A 22,631-nucleotide genomic window follows, 5' to 3' on the forward strand; every position below is an offset into this window, starting at 1 on the left:
TGATCTTCCTTCCAAGTGTAGCAGCGCAACTGGCAGCAGTCAACTGAACTCTGCCCTGCTACCTGCTGCTCCACTTTGTTGAGGAGTTCACGTCCTCCCTAGCTTGAGCCCAAAGATTCTGGCTGTAATGTGTCCTCCCAGTGGTTTGCAATATCAGTTTGCCTTACCAGGTGAGGGACAGGAGTTGGAGCCGCAGACTTAGTCATTGGCTTCCTATAGACCTGGCAATGCTAAGGAGATGTAGTTGAAGAATGAGCATCACATTGGTCTATGATTAGTCCTCTACTTGACACTTTGTCCACACTGCTGGGGGACGCCAAAGGGAGCATCCTCCGTGGAGCACTGTGTGCTGTGTGGCTGCTGAGCTGGCCACAGCCATGCCCAAAACGATTGACTCAGAGGAGGGGCCAGCGAAACACCTGCGAGATGAAGATAGGGATACTCTCAGCTACCTCCTCTGCTCTCAGTCTGAATGCTACCCCACTTGGATTGCTCTCCAGCATGGCTATGAGCACTAAACACTCAGAACCTAGAGAGGGTCCAAGACAGCAAAGGCTGGAGCTTCTGTAAGTACCTGACTGTACCTCAGCCCCTGGGCTTCTGAATGGATTCCAGTCAAAGAAGAGCTGCACCAGAGAGAATATGCTGACATGTAGAGCCCCGTGCTGATACAATCTGTATCTGCAAAACGGTCCGTGGATATAAAGCAGATAGCCACAGATTTGCAGGGCTCTACCGACATGTCTTGACAGCTACATAGATCACTGTCACAGTCAGTTCATGCTTTGCCTCTTGAAGGCCAGTCGGAGCCCTGTGGCTCCTGGCTTGGCTCTACATTCAGACTCTCTGCCTGAGCAGGTATATAGCGAGATCACAATGCCAACAGAGTCCAGATTCCAATGTCCATGCCTCAAGCCTTCCACTCATCAAGCCTGGCTGGTGCCTTCCCACAGGATGTGGTCCTTTCTTGTTCTTGCAGCGGCCCAAGTAGGGGCTGGAGAAAGCCCTTCCAGCGGTACAAGAAAGTGGTTTTCCGAGGGTACCTGGACAACTCTTTCACCCAGCCGCTGGCACGTGGGGAGCTGGACGAGCACTTGGGAATCCTGGGGCCATACATCAGGGCGGAAGTTGATGATGTCATAATGGTGAGTGAGACTGAAAAGGAAAATCACCATTTCCTTAAAAGGAGTTAGGACGTTCCCAGTGCAAAGCTGCCCCTCTTTAGTTCTAGGTGGGTCTTCCTGCTACCTCTTGTGCCGGAACCTGTTAGCACCAAAGGCCTGTCTTGCACCATAGGCTGGAGTTAGAAAACTGCCAATCAAGGGCCATGGCTGAGATCTGTCACATTCACTTTACTCCCCTGCAGTTCCTTGGGTGTGTTGGCTCTCATTGTGCTGACAATGCAAGGGTATTCTGTGGGGCTAACACACAGTCCCAGCTCCTCTAAGGTGTTCAGGCACCTAACTCCCATTGATCAGCACCTAGATATCTGTGAGGAGCTGGGCTGTGGTACCTAGAGGCTCCCGCTGAGATCAGGGCCCCCTTGTGATGCTCAGACTGATAGTGAGAGATGGTCCCTGCCCCAAAGAGCTCACAACGCACATAGACAAAGGCTGGGAGGGGAAACCGAGGCACAGAGCAGTGAAGTGGCTCAGCCAAGGTAATTTAGCAGGTCCAGGTCACAGATGAAGGCCTCCTGATCACAAGAGCAGTCTCCGTAGAAATCCCACATGGCACTTCAGGGAAAGAGCCTCTGAAAAGGCAGAAGGAGCAGGGAAGGAAAGAAAGCTAACTGGGATTCACAATGGCTCCCATGGGAGACACCCAAGTCCCCAAGTGCAATCAGGCTCTGCTAAAGAGCAGGGGACCAAACTGAGGAATCGTGTATAAACTCAGGCCTTGCCTACATGAGCAAGTTGCATCAGTTTAATAGATTGCTAAACCTATCTATTTAGTGCAGACTCCTGTGTGGACACTCTTATTTTGGTTTAAGAGGGGCCTATTTCAGTTTAGCATCAACTTGTTCCAACTGGACTCAAGCTAAACCCAAATAACAGCATCCACAAAAGAGTTTGAAACTGGATCACCTTCAGTTCACACCTTAGGCTAAACCGGTGCAATTTGCTCATGCAAACAAGGCCTCTTTTCCCACACAGCTCCAGCTGAGCTGGGTGATAGTGTGAGTTTGGCTGGGCAGTGTGCAAAGCTGGGACTCAGGCTGGGGTCCATTCTTGCTGACTGGCTGAAACTGAGTCCAAAGACACCCCCCCAGTCCAGTGTGGATGAGACCTGTACTCATCATATGTATCAAGGAAGAGGGAAATTCTTAGCATATATAACCCTTCTGCCAGGTGAAGCCAGTAGCAGCAAGGGCCAGGTTCAGTATCTAGGGGTTCCTTTTCACCAGTACAACACAAAATCATCTTGAGCCCCCACCCAGTGACCTGGGACAATTACACAACACCCCCTGGGCGCCTCTAAAAGGAAATACTTCCCCTCTCGCAAGCACAGAGTCTGAGTGTAGCAAAAACTTTTAATAAAAGGAGGGAAGTAACTCAGCCTTAATTTGGGAAAATCCCACAACTAGGGTTCATAAACATAAACCATGAGCAAAAGACCCACCCCAAAGTAAGTTGGGCAGTGTCCTTTTCCCCTCAGGTTCTTAAGTCCAGCAACCAAAAAGTCCCTTTAACGTGCCCGTCCCTTCTCTGCACCCCACTCACAGTTGCTGTCTTTTGGCCAGTGCAGCCCCAGAGTTCAGAGGTTCATCCACAGTGTTCACCTCCCACCCTGGGTGGAAGAGGGTATAAGGAGGCACCTTACACGCTCTGCTGCTCAGGCATTTGCTCATCACCCCACCAGCCGATTGCCACACCTCTTTAAGGGGCTCTGCTCTGGTCCTCTCCACCAGTCACCCAGCCAGCCACTCACCAAGGTGCCTTCAGGGCCCACCACTTAACACAGGTCTCAGTGATTTCAGCTGTTAGTGCAGGAGCTTCACAATTGGTGCACACTAGGCAGTCTCTTGTAATAGAGACACTGTCCCAAAGTAGGTCTAATACTTACACCTAGGTATTAGTGATTTCAGCTCTGTAGCACATAATAAGACACTCAATTGAGTCTAAATTAGTTCTTTTATTATACCAGAGAGAGAGAGAGTCAAATGGTGCTTAGGACCCTTAAACAAGACCCACCCCACCAAATACACATACTTATCCCCACCCTTTCTCAACTCATTGGGCTTTGGAACCCATGTCCCCTGCCTAGTGAGTGCCGTTCAGTTGAGAGTGAGTCCTTTCATCAGGGTATACCAGGTACAGTTCTCCAGCCCTCGGTTCACACAACAAGGATAACAACCCTTTATTTCTCCTGCTCCAATAACAAGGAGACTGGGGAGCCAACACCAACCACAAGCGATCATTTGGACAAGCAATCATAGAAGATTAGGGTTGGAAGAGACCTCAGGAGGTCATCTAGTCCGTAATCACATCATGCTGAGCACCTAGGCAGGGTGGGTTCGTCCATGCAAACGAGATCAGCTCCTGAAGTCCTTTTCCACAGCTCACCACTAGATGTCAGGGGAGAGCTCATGCAGACTCTGCTAACACATACAATAGGGGGCGGCACAACCCAGAACTGGGGAAGAAGAAAAGACCAGGTAGTATGGAGCCAGAGGCTGGAGCTCGGGGAAAAAGCAGTGGCAAGGACTGGGGCCTGTGTTTGACTGACACTGTGGAGAAAACACACATCCTGCCCATAAAAACACATGTACCTTTCCCAGCGATTCTAGTAAGAGATGCACAAACAGAACTGAGGCTAGGATCTGTCCCACTGGGCTTCACTAAAGAACAACAGCAGGAAGGGCATGGGGCATAGCCAGTGCCCCACCCAGGGAAGGAATGTAGGCAGTGCCCCGTCTCCAAGATTCCCCCCATAAGGAATGTAACCCTTCTCTTTGCTTCTTTCCCACCACGGTGCAGGTTAGCTTCAAGAACCTAGCTTCCCGGCCTTACTCCTTCCATTCCAACCTCTCGCCCTACCAAGGAGGCCTGGGGGAAAACAACACACCCAGCCAGGAAGCAGTGCAGCCTGGCGAACTCCGCGAGTACTCCTGGAAGGTGCTGCCCCAGATGGCACCCACTGTCAATGAGTTTGACTGCAAGGCTTGGGCTTACTTCTCCAGCGTTAACCTGGTAGGTGGGAACCATGTATGAAAAAACCTGTTGGTCTCTCTGCTAGCCATCTCTGCCCTCAGCTGCCTCTCAGCCAGAATCCCAGCCCCCCTGTTCCATGCAGACCCAAGGGGGTTGGTGCCTGGGACACTACTGCATAGGATATTTCTGTGACACATTGATGGGGGCTTTCATCGGGCCATTGGTGAATGGGTCTGAGAGTGTGTAGCAATAGAAACGTAGGGCTGGAAGGGACCTCGATAGGTCATCAAGTCCAGGCCCCTGCAGAACCAAGGAACTCTAGACCAGGTGTTTGTCCAACCTGGTCTTAAAAACCTTCAGTGATGGAGATCCCACAACCTCCCATGGGGGCCTGTTCCAGAGCTTAATCACCCTGAGAGTTAGAAAGCTTTTCCTACCACCTGGTCACATTTCACAGGCCAGATCCTCAGTCCCTCTCTGGCTGCTTGTGTGACCCAGAGGTACAAAACTTCCCCTGCCTTGGTGAGTCCTTAGGCAGTGCAGAGCCATGCAGGGGGGATGTCTGGGGCATCCTTATGACTGGCCCCGTGCAGGCTTTGGATAGAGCAGCCGTCAGACTTAAAAATCTGGTCCTTCTCAGCCACAGACTAACTAATGCTCACAACATCCTGTACCGTTGTCCAAAGTGTTTCAGGTGGGGCAACTGAGGCACAGCGGGACTAAGCGACTTGCACGAGGTCAGGCACTGCATCAGCAGCAGAGCTGGGAAGGGAACCCAGCGAGTCAGAACTATAAATCAGAGCAATTCTAAGTGTGCGTTACTCCCCCATGTCAGATTGGGATCAGAGAGGGAGGGGGCTTCTGCCCCCTGCTGAAACCCAGCATGCCTCTCCCACTCCCAGCACCAGGCTCTGCACACGCCTTGCTCCTCTCCATTTCTTGACTTTTCAGCTGTGAGTTGGGAGTGTTCATAGCCAAAGCCTCTTCACCTGTCTGTCTAGTCTGAGGCTGCACATGCTGCTGGAGTTTGGTTAGCACTCACAGGGCACTGCTGGAGTCTGACAGGCACAGAGAGAGCCATCCTGGGACGAAGCACCCGCTTCCAGAGTCCTGCCTGACAGTGGTTAATGTAGTTCTGAGTAGCCACATTGTGGCATTGTGGATGGGGTGGAAGTTAGGAGTGGACTCTACATTCCCATTACTCTCTGGTTATTTTCCCCTCCTAGGAGAAGGATCTGCACTCTGGCCTGGTTGGGCCGCTGCTTATCTGCCGCCCTGGTGTCTTGAGCCCTGCCTTCAGGAGGCAGCTGGAGGTGCAGGAGTTCTCTCTGCTCTTCACTATCTTCGATGAGACCAAAAGCTGGTATCTCGCCGAGAACATGGAGAGGAACTGCCCACCCCTCTGCCAGATCCAGCCGGACGATCCTGATTTTAGAAGGAGCAGCTACTTCCATGGTAAGAGCTCCGGCTTCTCTCCCCTCCCTATCCAGCCAGCCCACGTAGGAGGGAAACTCTGCAGGGGCTGCTGTTACAGCAGCAGTCTGACTAGCAGAGCTCCAGAATCCCCTTCCTTCCCCATCCCCTGGATAACAGCAAAAGGGACCTCAGCCCACTCCAGCGTGGCTGCTGCTATCTGCAGACTTTGAACCACTCCCCTGCCACAGCACGTCCCAAGTGTGCTCTTCTCCTCCAGCTATCAATGGTTACGTGATGGACGCTCTGCCTGGGCTGGTGATGGCTCAGCACCAAAGGGTGCGATGGTACCTGCTGAATGTGGGCGGCACTGAGGACATCCACTCGGTCTATTTTCACGGGCAACAGTTTGCCATCAGGACGAACCACGAATATCGAATGGGAGTCTACAACCTCTATCCTGGTAAGAGCTGACCCAGGTGCTGGGAGCTAACCTGTCTCCTGGAAAGGACTGATGCAGGAGAAGCAGGCTGCCAGCAGCCTAGCTCCAAAAGTGCCCACCTAGCTTAGTGCAACTGATGCACTATGATTAGGGTGGACATGGCACCATCCTGACATCAAGGGGTACCTAAATAGATGAGTGCCTCTCAGCCTGAGAAACAGGCCCTGGAACCAACCCTGCCTCGAAGAAATGGATCCAAATGGCCGTTAGCTCGTGATGCCTTACTGGCTTTGAAGAGTCTTGTTCTGTTTGTCCAGCACTTCGCGCAATGAGCTTCTTGTCCATGACTAGGGCTCCTAGGAATGAGTGGTGGAAGCACCCTAAAAGTGGGGGGGGGCCACAGGCGCCCAAACCATGGCCCCATCCCAGTGCTGTACTACCCCCAGGCCCAGCCCCCGCACTGGCCGTTCCCCCCCGAAGCCCCACCCTCACACCATCCCTTCTCCGTGAGCCCCCGCCCTCACACTGTCCCCGCCCCTGCACTGCCTCTTCCCCCAAGACCCCACCCCCTGCTCACTCCTCTCCACCCTGTAACCCCCGTTGCTCAGCTTTATGGCTGGTAAAAAGTGATGAGTCCGTGGCCCCCTGGCTCTCCCATTCTGGTGCCCCTGCTCATAAGTGCAATGTAATACAAACGATTCATATTTTTGTTAATTATTATTAAGTATCAAATTCAAGTGCATTTATTGGGCCAAACTCATTCCTGTCTCACTGCACTGGCTTTGATGAAGTTACACCAGGGAACAATTTGACCCAGTCAATGTTCTGTTAAGGCTCAGGAAGCAGCCTGGCACCCATACCACCCTTGGGCAGTACTTTACTCTGAGTAGTCCAGTGCAATTGGCATCATGGCAGCACAATCTGCCCACTGCCTGCTCTTATCCGCTAGAAAGAAAGAATCCTTCGTTCTGCTGTCCCTCCTCTTCTTCTCACCCAGGTGTCTTTGAGACGGTGGAAATGCGCCCCTCCCACCCGGGAATCTGGCGGGTGGAGTGTGAGGTTGGAGAGCACCGGCAGGCTGGAATGAGCGCCCTGTTCCTTGTGTATGACCCGAGTAAGTGACTCTTCTTGTTCTACAGTCGCCTTCAAGGCAGCCCGGGGTGGGGGTGGGGGGGGCAAGTTGGGCAATTTGCCCCAGGCCCCGCAGGGGCCCCCATGAGAATATAGTATTCTATAGTATTGCACCTTTTTTTTAATGGAAGGGGCCCCCAAAATTGCTTTGCCCCAGGCCCCCTGAATTCTCTGGGCAGCCCTGGTCACCTTCGCTGACTCTTCATTCACCTCCTGAGAATTTCATGTTAGACAGCAGGGGGGAGCATTTTCACAAGTGCAGAAGTACCTGCCTAAGGCATTCTGGAGAACAGGGCTCCGGTCACTTAGGTGCTTTTGAATATTTTACCCTCATAGCCCTCAAACTTGGACACACCAGTTTTCACCCTCAGTCAGCTGTGGGCGAATGAGAGTTACAGCACTGAACAATCTAACCACCTGACCAAGCCTACAGATGAGACAGCAGGATAGCTACTGTCATTCACACCTGCAGTGAATTACACCCCCATCCAATAGGGGGCATGTGACTATGGGTGCAAAACTGGAGGCCAACTTGAACCACCTTTAAAAATTTGCCCCCAGCAGCCTGATTTTTCAAACCCTAAGAAGCTATGGACCACGTACAAAAATGTGCATACACTTATCACCACCACTGCATGCGCCAATCCAGCTGGCTAACTGAATAGAGAAATACCCATTTGTAGATAGGTAAATGGAGGCACAAAGAGGCAACGTGACTCACCGAGAGTCACAGAGGCTGGCCACAGGTTGTCATGTTCAGCAATACTCTTTACCATGTAAAGTAGTGCAAAATCTGTTTGGAATTGCAGTAAAGTCTTTGCCAGCTCAAGAGTGTAAATCAGTTTCCACCTCATTTTAAATACTAATTTCACAACAGAAGGAAAGGATTTATTTGTTATACTTAAGAGAATCATAGAATCATAGGCTTAGAAGGGACCACAATGGTCATCTAGTCTAACCCCCTGCCAAGATGTAGGATAGTTGGCTTTACATAGTAAAGGTCTCTTTCCTCTTCTTAAGGGAGCATTAAATGTGAGCCAGAAAAAGCTTTGTTTAAAGATAAATTTAAAAGCCACTTAAGATTCAAAATCCACTTTTTACTAGAAAGGGCTTGACATGAAAAGACAGTGTCAAGTTCTATGATTTTTTAAGGGTCTAAGTTATAATGGAAATAAACAGTTCAGTGCTCCGCAGAGCAGCAAAGGGACTTTAAAAGATAGGAGGTGTCAGCCAAGATGTTCTTAGAAACTTGTGTTTAAAAGAAACTGCCTCGCAACAACAGGCCTGGGAGCCAGACATCAGTACACGGAAGAGACATTTGTCAACACAGCTGTCACACCAGTGACCCAACGAGAGGAGAGTGTATCAGAGGGCTCTCTGAGATACCATCCTGGATTGGCTTATAAACCAATAATAAAAGCTGATGTCATCCGCAAGGGTCAAAATCAGAAAATATTTTTTTAAAATGCTAGAAAATCAATTCCTACCTTACTTACATGCCAGGACCTGAGTTCAGGCTTTTGGGGTATCCCCTGTGATAGCTGTAGCAGTTAGGGTCACTAACACCTAAGGCTGGGTGGAGGTTTTCTCTCTGATCTTGCTGTATTTAGTATTATCACTATGGTGCTGGCAAAAAGCAAGGGTTCATGGTTCTACCTCCCCTTTAAAGCGAGTTTAAGATCTCTGATACTGTGTTTAAATTCAACCCCCATCAAAACTTCCAGGAGAGACTTGTCATGTCACTGTACTGTTATGCCTCTTGATATCTGCACTGCACAGTGACTGTTGATCTACACTATTGATCTACAGCATCGCACCATCACATGGCGACGTTGTAGCACAATGAAGTGGCATTGGCTCGAGTATTGCCATCCTGGGATGCTTTCAATACCCTAGCTGTGCAGGGTGGTGGGTCACAGATAGCAGGACATGATCAGAACTGAGATGGGGGGAACTTAGCCCTTTGAATTCTCCAGTGTTGGCACAAGCCGTTGTCTGTCTTGGTTCATGTGGGTTCCCACCTCCTGAGGCCTGGTCTACACTAGGACTTTAATTCGAATTTAGCAGCATTAATTCGAACTAACCGCTCAACCGTCCACACCAGGAAGCCATTTAATTCGAACTAGAGGGCTCTTTAGTTCGAATTTGGTACTCCACCTCGACAGGTGGAGTAGCGCTAAATTCGACATGGCTAGCTCGAATTAGGCTAGGTGTGGACGCTAATCGAACTTAGTAGCTCCGGGAGCTATCCCACAGTGCACCACTCTGTTGACGCTCTGGACAGCAGTCTGAGCTTGGATTCTCTGACCAGCCACACAGGAAATGACCTGGGAAAATTTGAATTCCTTTTCCTGTCTGGGCACTTTGAATCTGACGTCCTGGCTGGACATCGGGGCGAGCTCCGCAGCACCTGCAACGATGCAGAGCTCTCCAGCAGAGGAGTCCGGCCAATCCAAGAATAGAAAGAGGTCCCCAGCATGGACAGACCGGGAAGTCCTGGATCTGATCGCTGTGTGGGGCGAGGAGTCTGTGCTCTCGGAGCTGCGCTCCAACAAGCGGAATGCAAAGACCTTCGAGAAGGTCTCTAAAGCAATGATAGAGAAAGGATACAGCCGGGATGCGATGCAGTGCCGCGTGAAAGTCAAGGACCTGAGACAAGGTTACCAAAAAGTCAGAGCGGCAAACGGACGCTCCGGAGCACAGCCCCAGACATGCCGCTTCTATGAGGCACTGCATGCCATTCTCGGTGGGTCTGCCACCACTGCCCCACCAGTGACCGTGGACTCTGAGGATGGCATAGTGTACCTGGACAGTTCCTCGGCGATGTTCGGCGATGGGGAAGATGAGGAAGGGTTTGTGGAGGACGGCGCAGGCGACAGCGAACACAATACCGCTTGCCCTGACAGCCAGGATCTCTTCATCACCCTCACAGAGATCCCCTACCAACCCTCCCCGCCCGTTAACCCGGACTCAGAATCAGGGGAAGGATCAGGCGGTAAGTGCTATAAACATGGAAACTTTTATTTTTTAAAAACGGGTATAGAAAAAATAGAAATACTATATACAAAATTTTACATGTCAAACTATATAAATAGTAGGTCCACACATATAGGGATTGAACAATAATCCTCTTGGGACAGTTCAACAAAGCTCTCAGAGAGCAGCTCGAAAAGCCTCCGCAGGAGGTTCCTGGGGAGAGGTGCCTTATTCGGTGCTCCATGGAAGCACACTCTTCCGCGCCAGGAGATCCTAATGTAGAGAGGAATCATCGCCTCCACCAGCATTGCTGCATATGGTCCTGGTCTGTGCAGGGCTTCCAGTAGCATCCGCTCTCTCTGACTGCGAGTTACCCGCCTCAGGGTGATGTCGGTCTGGACAGGCTGCATCTAAGTCGGGCAATTAGTGTATTGTTACTATTGTTAACGGTTTACAATTAGGTTGCATAACAACGACCCTCGCTTAACAGCCACGTGCTGGAGGCCACAGAGAACAAGCAGACATTGATCTTTCCCGTGCACTGGCGGGAGGGGCTGGAAAAGGCTCAGCCTTTCTGCTTTCCAGATTGCCTTTAGCAGGAGAGCACAGCTATCCACTAACTGATAAGCATGATCTACTTTAAGGCTTACCAGGACTGTCTGCAAGACGGATTATGCTGTATCTCCCCGCTTGTCCGCTCTCCTGTGCAATGGCGCCGCCAATGAGAGCGTATTCCGAAATCTCGAACTTTTCCTGAGATCTCGTGAGACTTGGTGCCCTGTATGGTCTTGTTCAGAGAAACTGACTAGACTGTGTTCACTGTTCGCAAACATGTATCTGTTCAAGGAAATCATTTACTGTTTCCCATCACACAGCTTCTGCTCTTTCCCGGACTGCCCCGGCATCCCCCTCGCAGAGGCTGGCTCAGATTAGGCGGCGAAAGAAAAAGACTCGGGAAGAGATGTTCGCGGAACTGATGTCCTGCTCCAGAGCCGAGGCGGCAGAGCAGAGACAGTGGAGGGAGAGCCTATGTCAACAGCATCGCACACACATCGAACGGGAGGATAGGTGGCGGCAGGAAGACCATCAGGCGACTCAAACGCTGCTTGGGCTAATGAGGGAGCAAACGGACACGCTCCGGCGCCTTGTTGATGTGCTGCAGGACCGCAGGCAGGAGGAGAGAGCCCCCCTGCACTGTATCTGCAACCACCCTCCAACGCCAAGAAGTCCTGTCCCCCCCTCACCGAAAATTACAAGACGGAGGGGCGGTAGGGGCCGTGAGAACTGTCACTGCACCACAGCTGAGCGCTAATGTTCCACACACCTCTGACGCTATAACTGTTTAGAAGCGCTTCCCTTATAGGATCACCCAGTCCCAAATCCAAGTTTCATCACCCCACTATGTAGTAGATTAATAAAAGCTGTTTGCTGTTGTTCACTCTTTCCGTCACATCTTTCGTGTCAGAAGACTGTGTATGTGGGGGGGGGGGCAGGGGATTTATAATTGCACGGGATAGCCTACATTAGCAGGGTACAGACTATCGGGGGCAGGATCAACTGCAGGTCACACACAGACTGCATTCAGTAGTCACCAGGGTCCCTCTGTGTGGTGTATGCTGCCCCGGGTCATTCTGTGATGTGTACGCTTGTCCACGGTCCTAGCGCCTGCCACCCCCTAATGTTAAGGCATGCTGCCCTTACCATGCACTTCCACCGTAAGCGCGATCCTCTCCGCTGCCCTGAGCCCCAACAAGAGCCCTCATCCACGGACAGATACTCACCCTTCCCCCACACCCCTCACCCCTTCCTACGCCCAAACCCACAGCCCAGAGCCTGCATCCAAATCCCTATGCAAAGACGGCACCACTCGCCCCTTCCTGCAAACCCACCCCTACATGCACAACCACTTGAAACCGTCCCCCACCCCAGAGACCTATGTAGGAGCAGGAGGCTGTCCGTCCTGTATTGTACAAGCGGTCTGTACATCAGTGCACACCGTACCCAGCACAGTATGCGTCCGTGTTTCAAACCCTGAACAGAAATGCAAAGTAAAGGAAAGATTTATTAAAAATAAGTGTTCCATTTAATTTGTTTAAAAACGTGTTTTGGAAGTGGGGGAAACTTGGAGAACGGGGTATGTAACCGCAGATCTCACTCAACACATAGAGAGACAGGCCCAGGATCAGCTTCTCTTAAAATCAAGTGTAGAGTCATCGGTTACCCTGCTCTCCGAGGAAACTTGCTTTCAAAGCCTCCCGGATACACAGCGCTTCCCGCTGGGATAGTTTTTCGGCACGGGTGTCTGGCTGAGCGTAAACAGCAGCCAGGCGTTTTGCCTCAACCTCCCATCCGGCCAAAAAGGTCTCGCCCTTGCTCTCACAGACACTGTGGAGCACACAGCAAGCAGCAATAACTACGGGGATATTCTTTTCGCTGATGTCCGAGCGAGTCAGTAAGCTCCGCCATCTCCCCTTGAGACGTCCGAAAGCACACTCCACCACCATTCTGCACTTGCTCAGCCGGTAGTTGAAGAGTTCCTTCTCACTGTCCAAGGCGCCTGTATAGGGCTTCATGAGCCAGGGCATTAGCGGGTAGGCTGGGTCCCCGAGGATCACTGTAGGCATCTGCACATCCCCAACCGTTATTTTGTGGTCCGGGAAGAAAGTTCCTGCCTGGAGGCGTCTAAACAGACCAGAGTTCCTGAACACACGCGCGTCATGAACCTTGCCCGCCCACCCGACGAAGATGTTGGTAAAACATCCCCTATGGTCCACCAGTGCTTGCAGCACCATTGAAAAGTAGCCCTTTCGGTTAATGTACTCGCTGGCCTGGTGGGCTGGTGCCAGGATAGGGATGTGAGTCCCATCTATAGCCCCACCGCAGTTCGGGAATCCCATCGCGGCGAAGCCATCTATGATGTCCTGGACGTTTCCGAGAGTCACTACCTTTGAGAGCAGTTGCTCAACGATTGCGTGGGCTACTTGCATCACAGCAACCCCCACGGTAGATTTGCCCACGCCAAAGTGGTTCGCTACTGACCGGTAGCTGTCTGGCGTTGCAAGTTTCCAGAGGGCTATGGCCACTCGCTTCTGCACACTCAGGGCTGCTCGCATCCGTGTGTCCTGGCGCTTCAGGGCAGGGGCCAGCAAGTCACAGAGTTCAAGGAAAGTGCCCTTACGCATCCTGAAGTTTCACAGCCACTGTGATTCATCCCAGACCTGCAGCACTATGCGATCCCACCAGTCCGTGCTGGTTTCCCGGGCCCAGAATCGCCGTTCCACACCATGAACTTGACCCATTGCCACCATGATCTCCACGGCGCGGCGTACCCTGCTTTGTGAGAGGTCTGCGCCACTCTGTGAATTCCTGTCCTCACCGCGCTGCCGGAGCCGCCTCGCCCGATTTCTCAGCAGCTGACTGTGGAAGAGGTGGACGATAAGGTGCGAGGAGTTGACAACGGCCATAAGTGCAGCGATGATCGCAGCGGGCTCCATGCTCGCAGTGCTGTGGCGTACGCGCTGTAACTGACAAGAGAAGGGCGCGAACAGATTTCCCACCGGCGCTTTCAGGGAGAGAGGGCGGGAGTGACGGTTCAATAATGACAGTTACCCAAAACCACCCTCGGCACATTTTTTCCCCCAGCAGGCATTGGGGGCTCTGCCCAGCATTCCAATGGGCAGCGGGGAGTGCGGGAACTGTGGGATAGCTTCCCACAGTGCACCGCTTCCAAAGTCGACGCTGGCCCCGTGAATGTGGACTCAGAAATTCGAATTAGTTTATTTAGTATGGATACACAAATTCGACTTCATAAGGTCGAATCCACAAATTCGAACTAAGTTGATTCGAAATAGTCTTGTAGTGTAGACAAGGCCTGAGTTTCAATTTGGAATCCAGGTTCCAGTGAGTCAAGAAGTTCAATGATGCTTAACTGAATCTGCCAAGTTGGCCTGGTTCTTAGTTGAAACTACTGGGTATCATGTGATTTACTCTCCAAATCTTGAAGGGCCCACCCCCCGAAGCCCAGCTGTGGCTGGAAACTTGGCCCAGGTTCACACGAAGGCCCACAGAACTTGGTGCACCTTTCAGCAAGCCTTGTCTGACCTCTAGGTTTGTACCAAGCCCCCACTTGTCTTGGGTTGTGGGTTTGTTCTGAAAGGTTGGCCCAGCACTAACTGAGCACCCTTATGGCAGGTGATCTCACTTGAGTACCATGGCCACCAGCCCCAGGGGAGGCTCCAAGATGTGAATCTAGCAAATATATGGTTTGAAATACACACCATGGTGCAAAGCAAGCAGTGCTGTATGGGCTCCTTGGCTGCTGTGCTGAGCCAGACTTGGGAACCTAACTCAGCATCCAAGACTGAAGGCTCACCTAGGCCTTAGCTTCTAGCCCATCAATTTTCTTTCTTCTCTCTTCCCCTTTGTTGCAGAGTGCCAGAACCCCCTTGGCCTGGCTTCCGGGAACATTGCAGATGCTCAGATCACAGCATCGGGGCAGTACGGTGAGTGCTGGACTTTCTGGCCTCGTGACCAGGAAGAAGGTCAAGTTTTCATCAGGCTTAGCCAACACATGCTAGCAAGGCCTGACCTACTCAATCAACTTTGCTAGTCAAGCAAAGCCTTTTTTATGGTTCCTGCCTCCTGCTGGCAGGGCCGGCTCCAGGCCCAGCACGCCAAGCATGTGCTTGGGGCGGCATGCCGCGGGGGGCGCTCTGCCGGTCGCCGGGAGGGCGGCAGGCAGGGCTCCGGTGGACCTCCCGCAGGCGTGCCTAAGGAGCCGCGGGACCAGCGGACCCTCTGCTGGCACGCCTGCGGGAGGTCCACCAGAGCCGCGGGACCGGCGACCGGCAGAGCGCCCCCCGCGGTGTGCCACCGTGCTTGGGGCGACGAAACGTCTAGAGCCGCCCCTGCCTGCTGGATACCATCTCGGCATTGAAGGAGTTGTGGTGGGGGCAGATAGGGGCTGGCAAAGGCCAAAGCATTGGCTCTGAGGGCCCAGCTCTAGAATGCCTTCTTCCCTGGCCCCTTTAACTGGGTTTCAAACCCTTTCTTGATTCCTAGAGGCCTCAACATGCTGCATTGGTTTGCCTTGGTGATTTTATCCCTTACCTTCTATGCCTGGGATGATTCCACTGCAACCACAGTTAGATTAGGCATCTGCAATAGACAGGTTCCTTAAAACATCCTTACTGTTTAGTTCACTACTTCATCTCAAGTTCAGCTTTCCCTGCCTGCAGTGGCCAGCAAACACCTCTTCTGTCAGCTGAGAGCACCCTCCTCCAGCCCCCAGAGGAGTCCAGTGAGAATCCATTAGCCATTGTTATAGCAGAAGTGTGGCCAAGATGCTTGTTTCTCTACACAAGAAGATCATAGAATATCAGGGTTGGAAGGGACCTCAGGAGGTCATCTAGTCCAACCCCCTGCTCAAAGCAGGACCAATCCCCACACAGATTTTTGCCCCAGATCCCTAAATGGCCCCCTCAAGGATTGAACTCACAACCTTGGGTTTAGCAGGTCAATGCTCAAACCACTGAACTATCCCTCCCTGCTACAGCCCTTTACAGTCCAGACAGCATGTGATGCATGGAGAGACCCAGTCCCTTGGCAGGATGGTGGCCACTGTTAAAGGGAGGGTAAATGGGGGAAGCAGGGCTTTGTTGCACAAAAATGCCTGAGTGGGGGTTACCCAGACTCCGTGTTGCTCTGTCTTTTTAATCTAAGCCCAGACTTCCCATCTGACATTGAACCAGGTCTGAACAGTGAGGGACAGACAGACAGTCTCACTGAGTGAGGTGCTCTGACTGCTGCTGGTGCTGTAGTCACCATGCCTGTCTTTCCATGGCAGTGTGTGAACTCACCCAATGGCTTCCCCATCTCTCTTGTGTTCTTCTTCCACAGGTCAATGGGCGCCTAGGCTGGCCCGGTTAGATTATTCGGGGTCTGTCAATGCTTGGAGCACTGACAGCGGCAACTCCTGGATTCAGGTAGGTTTCACTTATGAAGGAAGGAGACATTGTTAAGTGAAATTAATAATAGCCTCTGATGCCTGCAGGCACCAGCCATTTGTGCTGTGGATGGGCTACAGAAAGAGGCAGTGAGCAATTCAGCCCCAGTTTCTCCACCACCACATCTACAGTGCCCTCAAGCTATTCAGGCCATTGCCAGACTGGGATGTTTCACACACATACCCTCCAAACTCCCTACACACACGCGCACGCACCCCTTCAAACGCCCTACACACACACACACACATGCCCCTCCAAGCCCCCTCCACACATACACACACATGCACGCACCCCTCCAAACCGCCTACACACACATATATATACACCCATCCCTCCAAACTCCCTACACATACACACACACACGCCCCTCTGAGCCCCCTACACACACACACCCCTCCAAACCTCCCACACACACACACACTTTTTCCTGCAGGTTTAAGTTATCCTTTTCCCCACTTGTCCCCTCCTGCCAGACTCTGCACTCCCATGCTGACCTCAGTGTCTGGTGCTGCATGCTCTGAATCCTCTGGAGCTAACCTCAGTGTCTCCAGATGGATGTGCTGCTGGAGTTAGAAATAGCACGCAACTCCCAGTGCCTCAGGCCTCGTCTACACTACGCGTTTAAACCGGTTTTAGGAGTGTTAAACCGATTTAACGCCACACCCGTCCACACTAAGAGGCCCTTTATATCGATATAAAGGGCTCTTTACATCGATTTCTGTACTCCTCCCTAACGAGAGAAGTAGCGCTAGTATCGGAATTACCATATCGGATTAGGGTTAGTGTGGCCGCAGATCGACGGTATTGGCCTCCGGGTGGTATCCCACAGTGCACCACTGACCGTTCTGGACAGCAATCTGAACTCGGATGCAGTGGCCAGGTAGACAGGAAAAGCCCCGTGAACTTTTGAATATTTCCTGTTTGCCCAGCGTGGAGCTCTGATCAGCACGGGTGGCGATGCAGTCCGAAATCAAAATAAAAAAAGAGCTCCAGCATGGACCATGCGGATGTGATCGCTGTAAGGGCAGGCAAATCTGTTCTATCAGAGCTCCGTTACATAAGACGAAATTCAAAAGCATTTTTTAAAAATCTCCAGACAGACGCCATAGCAGGGACTCAGCTGCGTGACAAGCGTAACGGAAAGCCAAAGAATCAAATGGACGCTCATGGAGGGAGGGAGCGGGGACTGAGGACTCAAGCAATCCCACAGTTCCTGCAGTCTCCGAAAAGCATTTGCATTCTTGGCTGAGCTCCAAATGCTTCTAGGGTCAAACACAGTGTCCGCGATGGTTCAGGGCATAGCTCGGCAATTTAACACCCCCACCCACCCCCAGAAGTGAAAGGGAAAAAAATCCTCTCTTGACTCTTTTACATGTCACCCTATCTTTACTGAATGCTGCAGATAGACGCGATGCTGCAGCAGTCAACACCAACATCCTCACTCCCCCCACCCCCACCATGGGTGGCTGATGGTGCAATATGGCTGATATCCAGCATCACCATCAGCCTTTTGGCACATGGTGCAGTGCAAAAGGACTGGTAACCGTCCTCATCAGCCCGTGAGTGCTCCTGGCTGGCCTCCAGTGAGGTTGGCCGGGGGCGCCTGGGTAAAAAACTCCTGATCATTCCTGGTAGATGGTGCAGTATGGCTGGTAACCATTGTCATCATAGCAACAGGGGGCTGAGCTTCATCAGCCCCCACCCTTCATGTGTAAAGAAAAGATTCAATTGTCCCTGGACTAGCAGCGGGATGCTGGGCTCCTCTCCCGCACACTGCTTAATGTCATGTCTGGACTATCATAGCAGCTGGAGGCTGCCTTCCACTCATATCTCACTAACAAGTCACTGTTTCTTATTCCTGCATTCTTTATTACTTCATCACACAAGTGGGGGGACACTGCAACGGTAGCCCAGGAAGGCTGGGGGAGAACGGAATCAACAGGTGGGGCTGCTGCAGGAGCACCCCCTGTGAATAGCATTCAGCTCATCATTTCTGCGGGATCTGACACAGAGCAGCTGTGCTCTCTGATACACTGGTTCTCTAGTACACTTGCCCCATATTATAGGCAGGACTGATTCTATTTTTTTATACCAAAAAGGAGGGATTGACTCAGGGAGTCATTCCCCTTTTTGTCTTTTGCGCCCCCGGCCAATCTCAGCCAAGGGCACTTATGACAGCAGCAGAAGGTGCAGTGCAAAAGGACTGGTAACCATCATCTTATTGCCAATTTATGGCATAGTAGATGGTACAGTATGGCTGATAACCATCTCTGCTGTCATGCAAAAGCAAATGCATGCTGCTGTGTAGCGCTGCTGAATCGCCTCTGTCAGCGGCATCTAGTACACATACGGTGACAGTCACAAAAGGCAAAACAGGCTCCATGATTGCCATGCTATGGCGTCTGCCAGGGCAATCCAGGGAAAAAAGGCGCGAAATGATTGTCTGCCGTTGCTTTCCCAGAGGAAGGAGTGACTGACGACATTTACCCAGAACCACCCGCGACAATGATTTTTGCCCCATCAGGCACTGGGATATCAACCTGGAAATTCCAAGCGGGAACTATGGGATAGCTACAGAATAGCTACCCACAGTGCAACGCTCCAGAAATCGACGCTAGCCTCGGACCGCGGACGCACACCACCGAATTAATGTGCTTAGTGTGGCCGCGCGCACTCGATTTTATACAATCTGTTTTACTAAACCGGTTTATGTACATTCGGAATAATCCCGTAGTGTAGATGTACCCTCAGAAAGGGTCCCCTCCGCCTGCCTATCTCCTCCCTGCACCTTGTGCCTAGCATCTCACCTGCAGGCTGGTGAAGTCACTAGTATCTGCCTCCCTCTGATGGAGAAAAGAATATTTCATGTTACACTGAGAGAGAAAAATACCAGATTCGCTTTTGGTGAGAGGTTTCCTATTAATGAGCAGAACAGATGTGCTGCCCTCTATGTTTATTTTTAATGTGGATTTTCCTGCATTGATGTAACACGCATAACAGTAGTTAAGTGATGCACTGTAACACTGCAATCCTCAAAGTGGATTCTCAGCTCAGACTGCTGTGTGTGAGGACGCCAGCCCTAAGAATGGGAGCAATCCTCCAGCTTTAATAATTAAAATCTTGACAACTATCATAGCCAGCCTCACTTTAGTCAACACTAATCATCCCTGATTCACATAAACACCAGATCAACCCACACTTGTAAACAGGAGCATAGGAACTACCAGGCCAGATGTGGCCCACGGTTCATCTGGTCCAGTATCCTGTCTCCAACAGTGACCAGTACCAGCTGCTTCAGAGGAATGTGCAAAATCCCCTACCGGACAGCTATGGAATAACCTAGCCATAAGGGAAGAATCTTCCTGACCCTTATCAGTTAGGGGTTGACTTGTGCACTGAAGTCTGAAAGTTGATATTTCTTATATTATTTTATCCCATCTAATATAAATTTGGGTATTCTTATTATTAATATAAATGTCAAATCCTTTTATCAATCCTGCTACACACTTGGACTCCATCATATCTTGTGGCAATGAGTTCCAAAGGTTAACGATCTACAGTTTTTTAAAAAACAGCCTTTCCTTTACCAGTGTTAAATTCATCCCTTTTCAGTTGTATTGAATGCCCAAAACTATGCTGTGAAAATGTGGAGGGGAAGTTAAACCCACAAAAGTCACCGTCATGTTAAGATAATTATAACAAAGCAAATAAAACTGTAATGTGCCAGCCCAGTGTCTGTGATAATCTCCTGACAATACACACACAATAATAATACTCTTGTAGCATACTCCATCCAAGGATCCCAGAATGCTTCACAAATAGTCATTCAACCTTTTAGCAATCCTGTATATTATCCCTATTTGTATGGATGGGGAAACCGAGGCTTGAAGTGACTTGCCTACCATTACTCTCAGGTTTTTTAAACCGAAGACCATGTCCCCTGCCCTCAAGGCTCCTCTTTCCCCAAAGGGGGTAGTAATCATTGGTCCATTCAACCCTTCATACTTGTGGGTGTGATTTTCCTAATGCTGGTTAATATCCGTTCTGGCTGTGAGAGACTGGGGCCACTGGGGCTGCAGAGTGAATGGAGAGAGGTAGCTTGGCACATTTCTTAGGGTTTATCAGTGCCATCGCAGAAGGTTGGTTGGGTTTGAGTAGCAGAGGGGAAGATGATGAGAGGGTGGACTGAGGTCTCCCAGTGGTCTCTGCAATCACTGATTGTGTGGGATACCCCAGCCTGGTCCTGACAGATTATCCTTGCTCAATGAGCCAGGGTTCTGCAACACCCTCCCCAAATATATCAGGGAGGGAAGCTCCAAAACTGGGAGGAATCAAACCCCATGCCCAAGTCGCACTGTGGTTGGCAGCGGATACCAAAGGGCATCACCCTACAGGAAATGAATCTCTATATTCCCTCGGTAGGTGGATCTGCTGCATCCCATGATTCTTCATGGCATAAAGACCCAGGGGGCCCGGCAAAAGCTCTCCAGCCTCTACATCTCCCAGTTCGTCATCTTCTATGGCCTTGATGGGGAGAGGTGGAAGAGATACAAGGGGAACACCACCAGCTCCCAGATGGTGAGTAAAGGAGAGAAAGTAGGATCTGAAAAGGATGCTGCATCTTTCTAGAACTGACTGATAGGCCAGGATGTGATGAAGGTAGGCATCCTCTCTTCTGCAGCAGCCTGAACCCCCTTCAGTTCATATAATTATACAATGCTATCTCAGGGGTTAAATATCTTCCTAATCCCAGCAGGTGATAAGTTTATACCCTGAAGCATGAGGATTCATTGTTCCAGTAATTGCATCCTAGTTCATGTCATGGCAGATGTTTATGTCCATATAAGTGTCTGACCATTTGTAAACCTACTCTTCAGTGACATCATGTGGCAGTGAGTTCCAGAGGTTAATTTTGGGTTGTTTATAATAGTATTTATTTGTATCCATTTGAATGGTGTTTCATATTTATTTCACTGAGCCCTTATCCTTGTGTTATGAAGCTGGTAAGGTTAATAAGTGTCAGACTGGAGTAACCATCTCCTTACCACGCATTATTTTGTAGACCTCTGTCCTCTTCCTTCTGCATGTGCTGGAGTAACAGGGCCCATCTCTTCCCTTCCTGCAGGTGTTCTTTGGGAATGTGGATGCAACGGAGGTGAAAGATAATCGTTTCAACCCCCCAATCATAGCCCGGTATATCCGCCTCCACCCCACACACTACAGCATTCGGACCACTCTGCGCATGGAACTCATTGGCTGTGATCTGAACAGTAAGTCCCACCATGAGGCCCTCTGTTCCTGGCTCCTCCTTATGCCCTCTAAAATCTAACACTGGAGCAGAGGGGGGCAAGGGCCTGCAGGCACTAAACTATCAACTCCCGCTGATATCAGCGAGAGACAAAGGTGCTCAGGGCCTGGCAGGGTTAGACCACGTTGGTGGTGGGGCTGGCACCAGACACACCAAGATTAGCTGTGGGGAACAGGAAAAGGGAGTGACATCTGGTAGGTAACTGATGCTTGAAAATCTTCTTATTGGCGGATGGCTATGGCTATCCTGGGAAGAGCACAGAGCTAGTTCTTGGTGCTGATGCTGCGGCTGTGGGTGGATGTGTTAGCCACGCTGAGAACGCCCTCCTGGAAAGAGTGTCTGATCCTCACCTGTTTTAAGGCTGTACTTGGAACCCTGTTTGCTTTTGGTTTTTAGTCAGCTGCCATTTCAGTCTAGGGGAGTGATGGGGAGCAGGTGAGCGGATGGAGTCCCCGCTCCCACACACACTGGGACTGGATATGTGAGGCACGTTGGGGAGTGACGGACATTTCCTTCTGAGTGACTCAAGGAGAACAGCTCGCCCCCCTCCCACTCCCAGCAAGAGCAGGCTGGAGGGAGCAGGAGCTGCTTTGGGTGTTGGGTGTGTGTCCTATGTACAGGTCTGTTCTGGAGATGTGAGAGCTGGGCTGGCGGGGGATGGCAGAAGCTGAGATATACCAGGTAAGGTACATGCACACCAGGTCTGTGACAGCTGGTCTTGCTGTGATAACAGATGCTGCCTCCTATATGTTGGCCAGTAGGCCACCAAATGTGAGTAATGGGCAACCAGAAGGCATCTTGATTTCTATTGCTTCAACTCTCTTCCAGGCTGCTCCATGCCCTTAGGAATGGAGAACAAAAGTATCTCCAACCAGCAGATCTCCGCCTCCTCCTACAGTGAGAACATGTTCTCCAGCTGGGCTCCCTCCCAAGCCCGACTTAACCTGCAGGAGAGGACTAATGCCTGGAAGCCAAAGGTAACCAAGGGGCATTAAATGGGGGTTTCCCAGCCCACAGGAGCATTGAGCTAGTGGCAGAGCACTGGCTCGCCATAGTCCCCGCCTCTCCCGACGGGAGTCCCTGTGGAGAATGGTAGAGGAGCAGTAGTTGTGGGTCAATCATAGCTGCTCCAGTCTGAGCAGGAGGCGCTGTATGGCAGGGTGCAGGAGGTCTGGCTATGGGACAGATCATAACTACTCCAG

General features: G+C 51.1%; 1 protein-coding gene across 15 annotated transcripts in view; it reads left to right on the forward strand.

Moving 5' to 3' along the window:
* Positions 1-22,631, forward strand: part of F8 (coagulation factor VIII) — a 147,270-nt gene that overhangs the window by 89,375 nt on the left and 35,264 nt on the right. For all 15 annotated transcript variants that reach the window (XM_045029655.1, XM_045029649.1, XM_045029648.1 and 12 more), the window contains 10 exons: positions 980-1,145; positions 3,981-4,193; positions 5,381-5,609; positions 5,848-6,030; positions 7,007-7,123; positions 14,547-14,618; positions 16,015-16,100; positions 20,544-20,699; positions 21,247-21,391; positions 22,258-22,406. In XM_045029655.1, coding sequence (XP_044885590.1) covers positions 980-1,145; positions 3,981-4,193; positions 5,381-5,609; positions 5,848-6,030; positions 7,007-7,123; positions 14,547-14,618; positions 16,015-16,100; positions 20,544-20,699; positions 21,247-21,391; positions 22,258-22,406 — 1,516 coding nt within the window. The remainder of the gene's footprint in view (positions 1-979; positions 1,146-3,980; positions 4,194-5,380; positions 5,610-5,847; positions 6,031-7,006; positions 7,124-14,546; positions 14,619-16,014; positions 16,101-20,543; positions 20,700-21,246; positions 21,392-22,257; positions 22,407-22,631) is intronic.

Source organism: Mauremys mutica, chromosome 9 (genome assembly GCF_020497125.1).
Source record: "Mauremys mutica isolate MM-2020 ecotype Southern chromosome 9, ASM2049712v1, whole genome shotgun sequence".
NCBI classification, from domain to species: Eukaryota; Metazoa; Chordata; order Testudines; family Geoemydidae; genus Mauremys; species Mauremys mutica.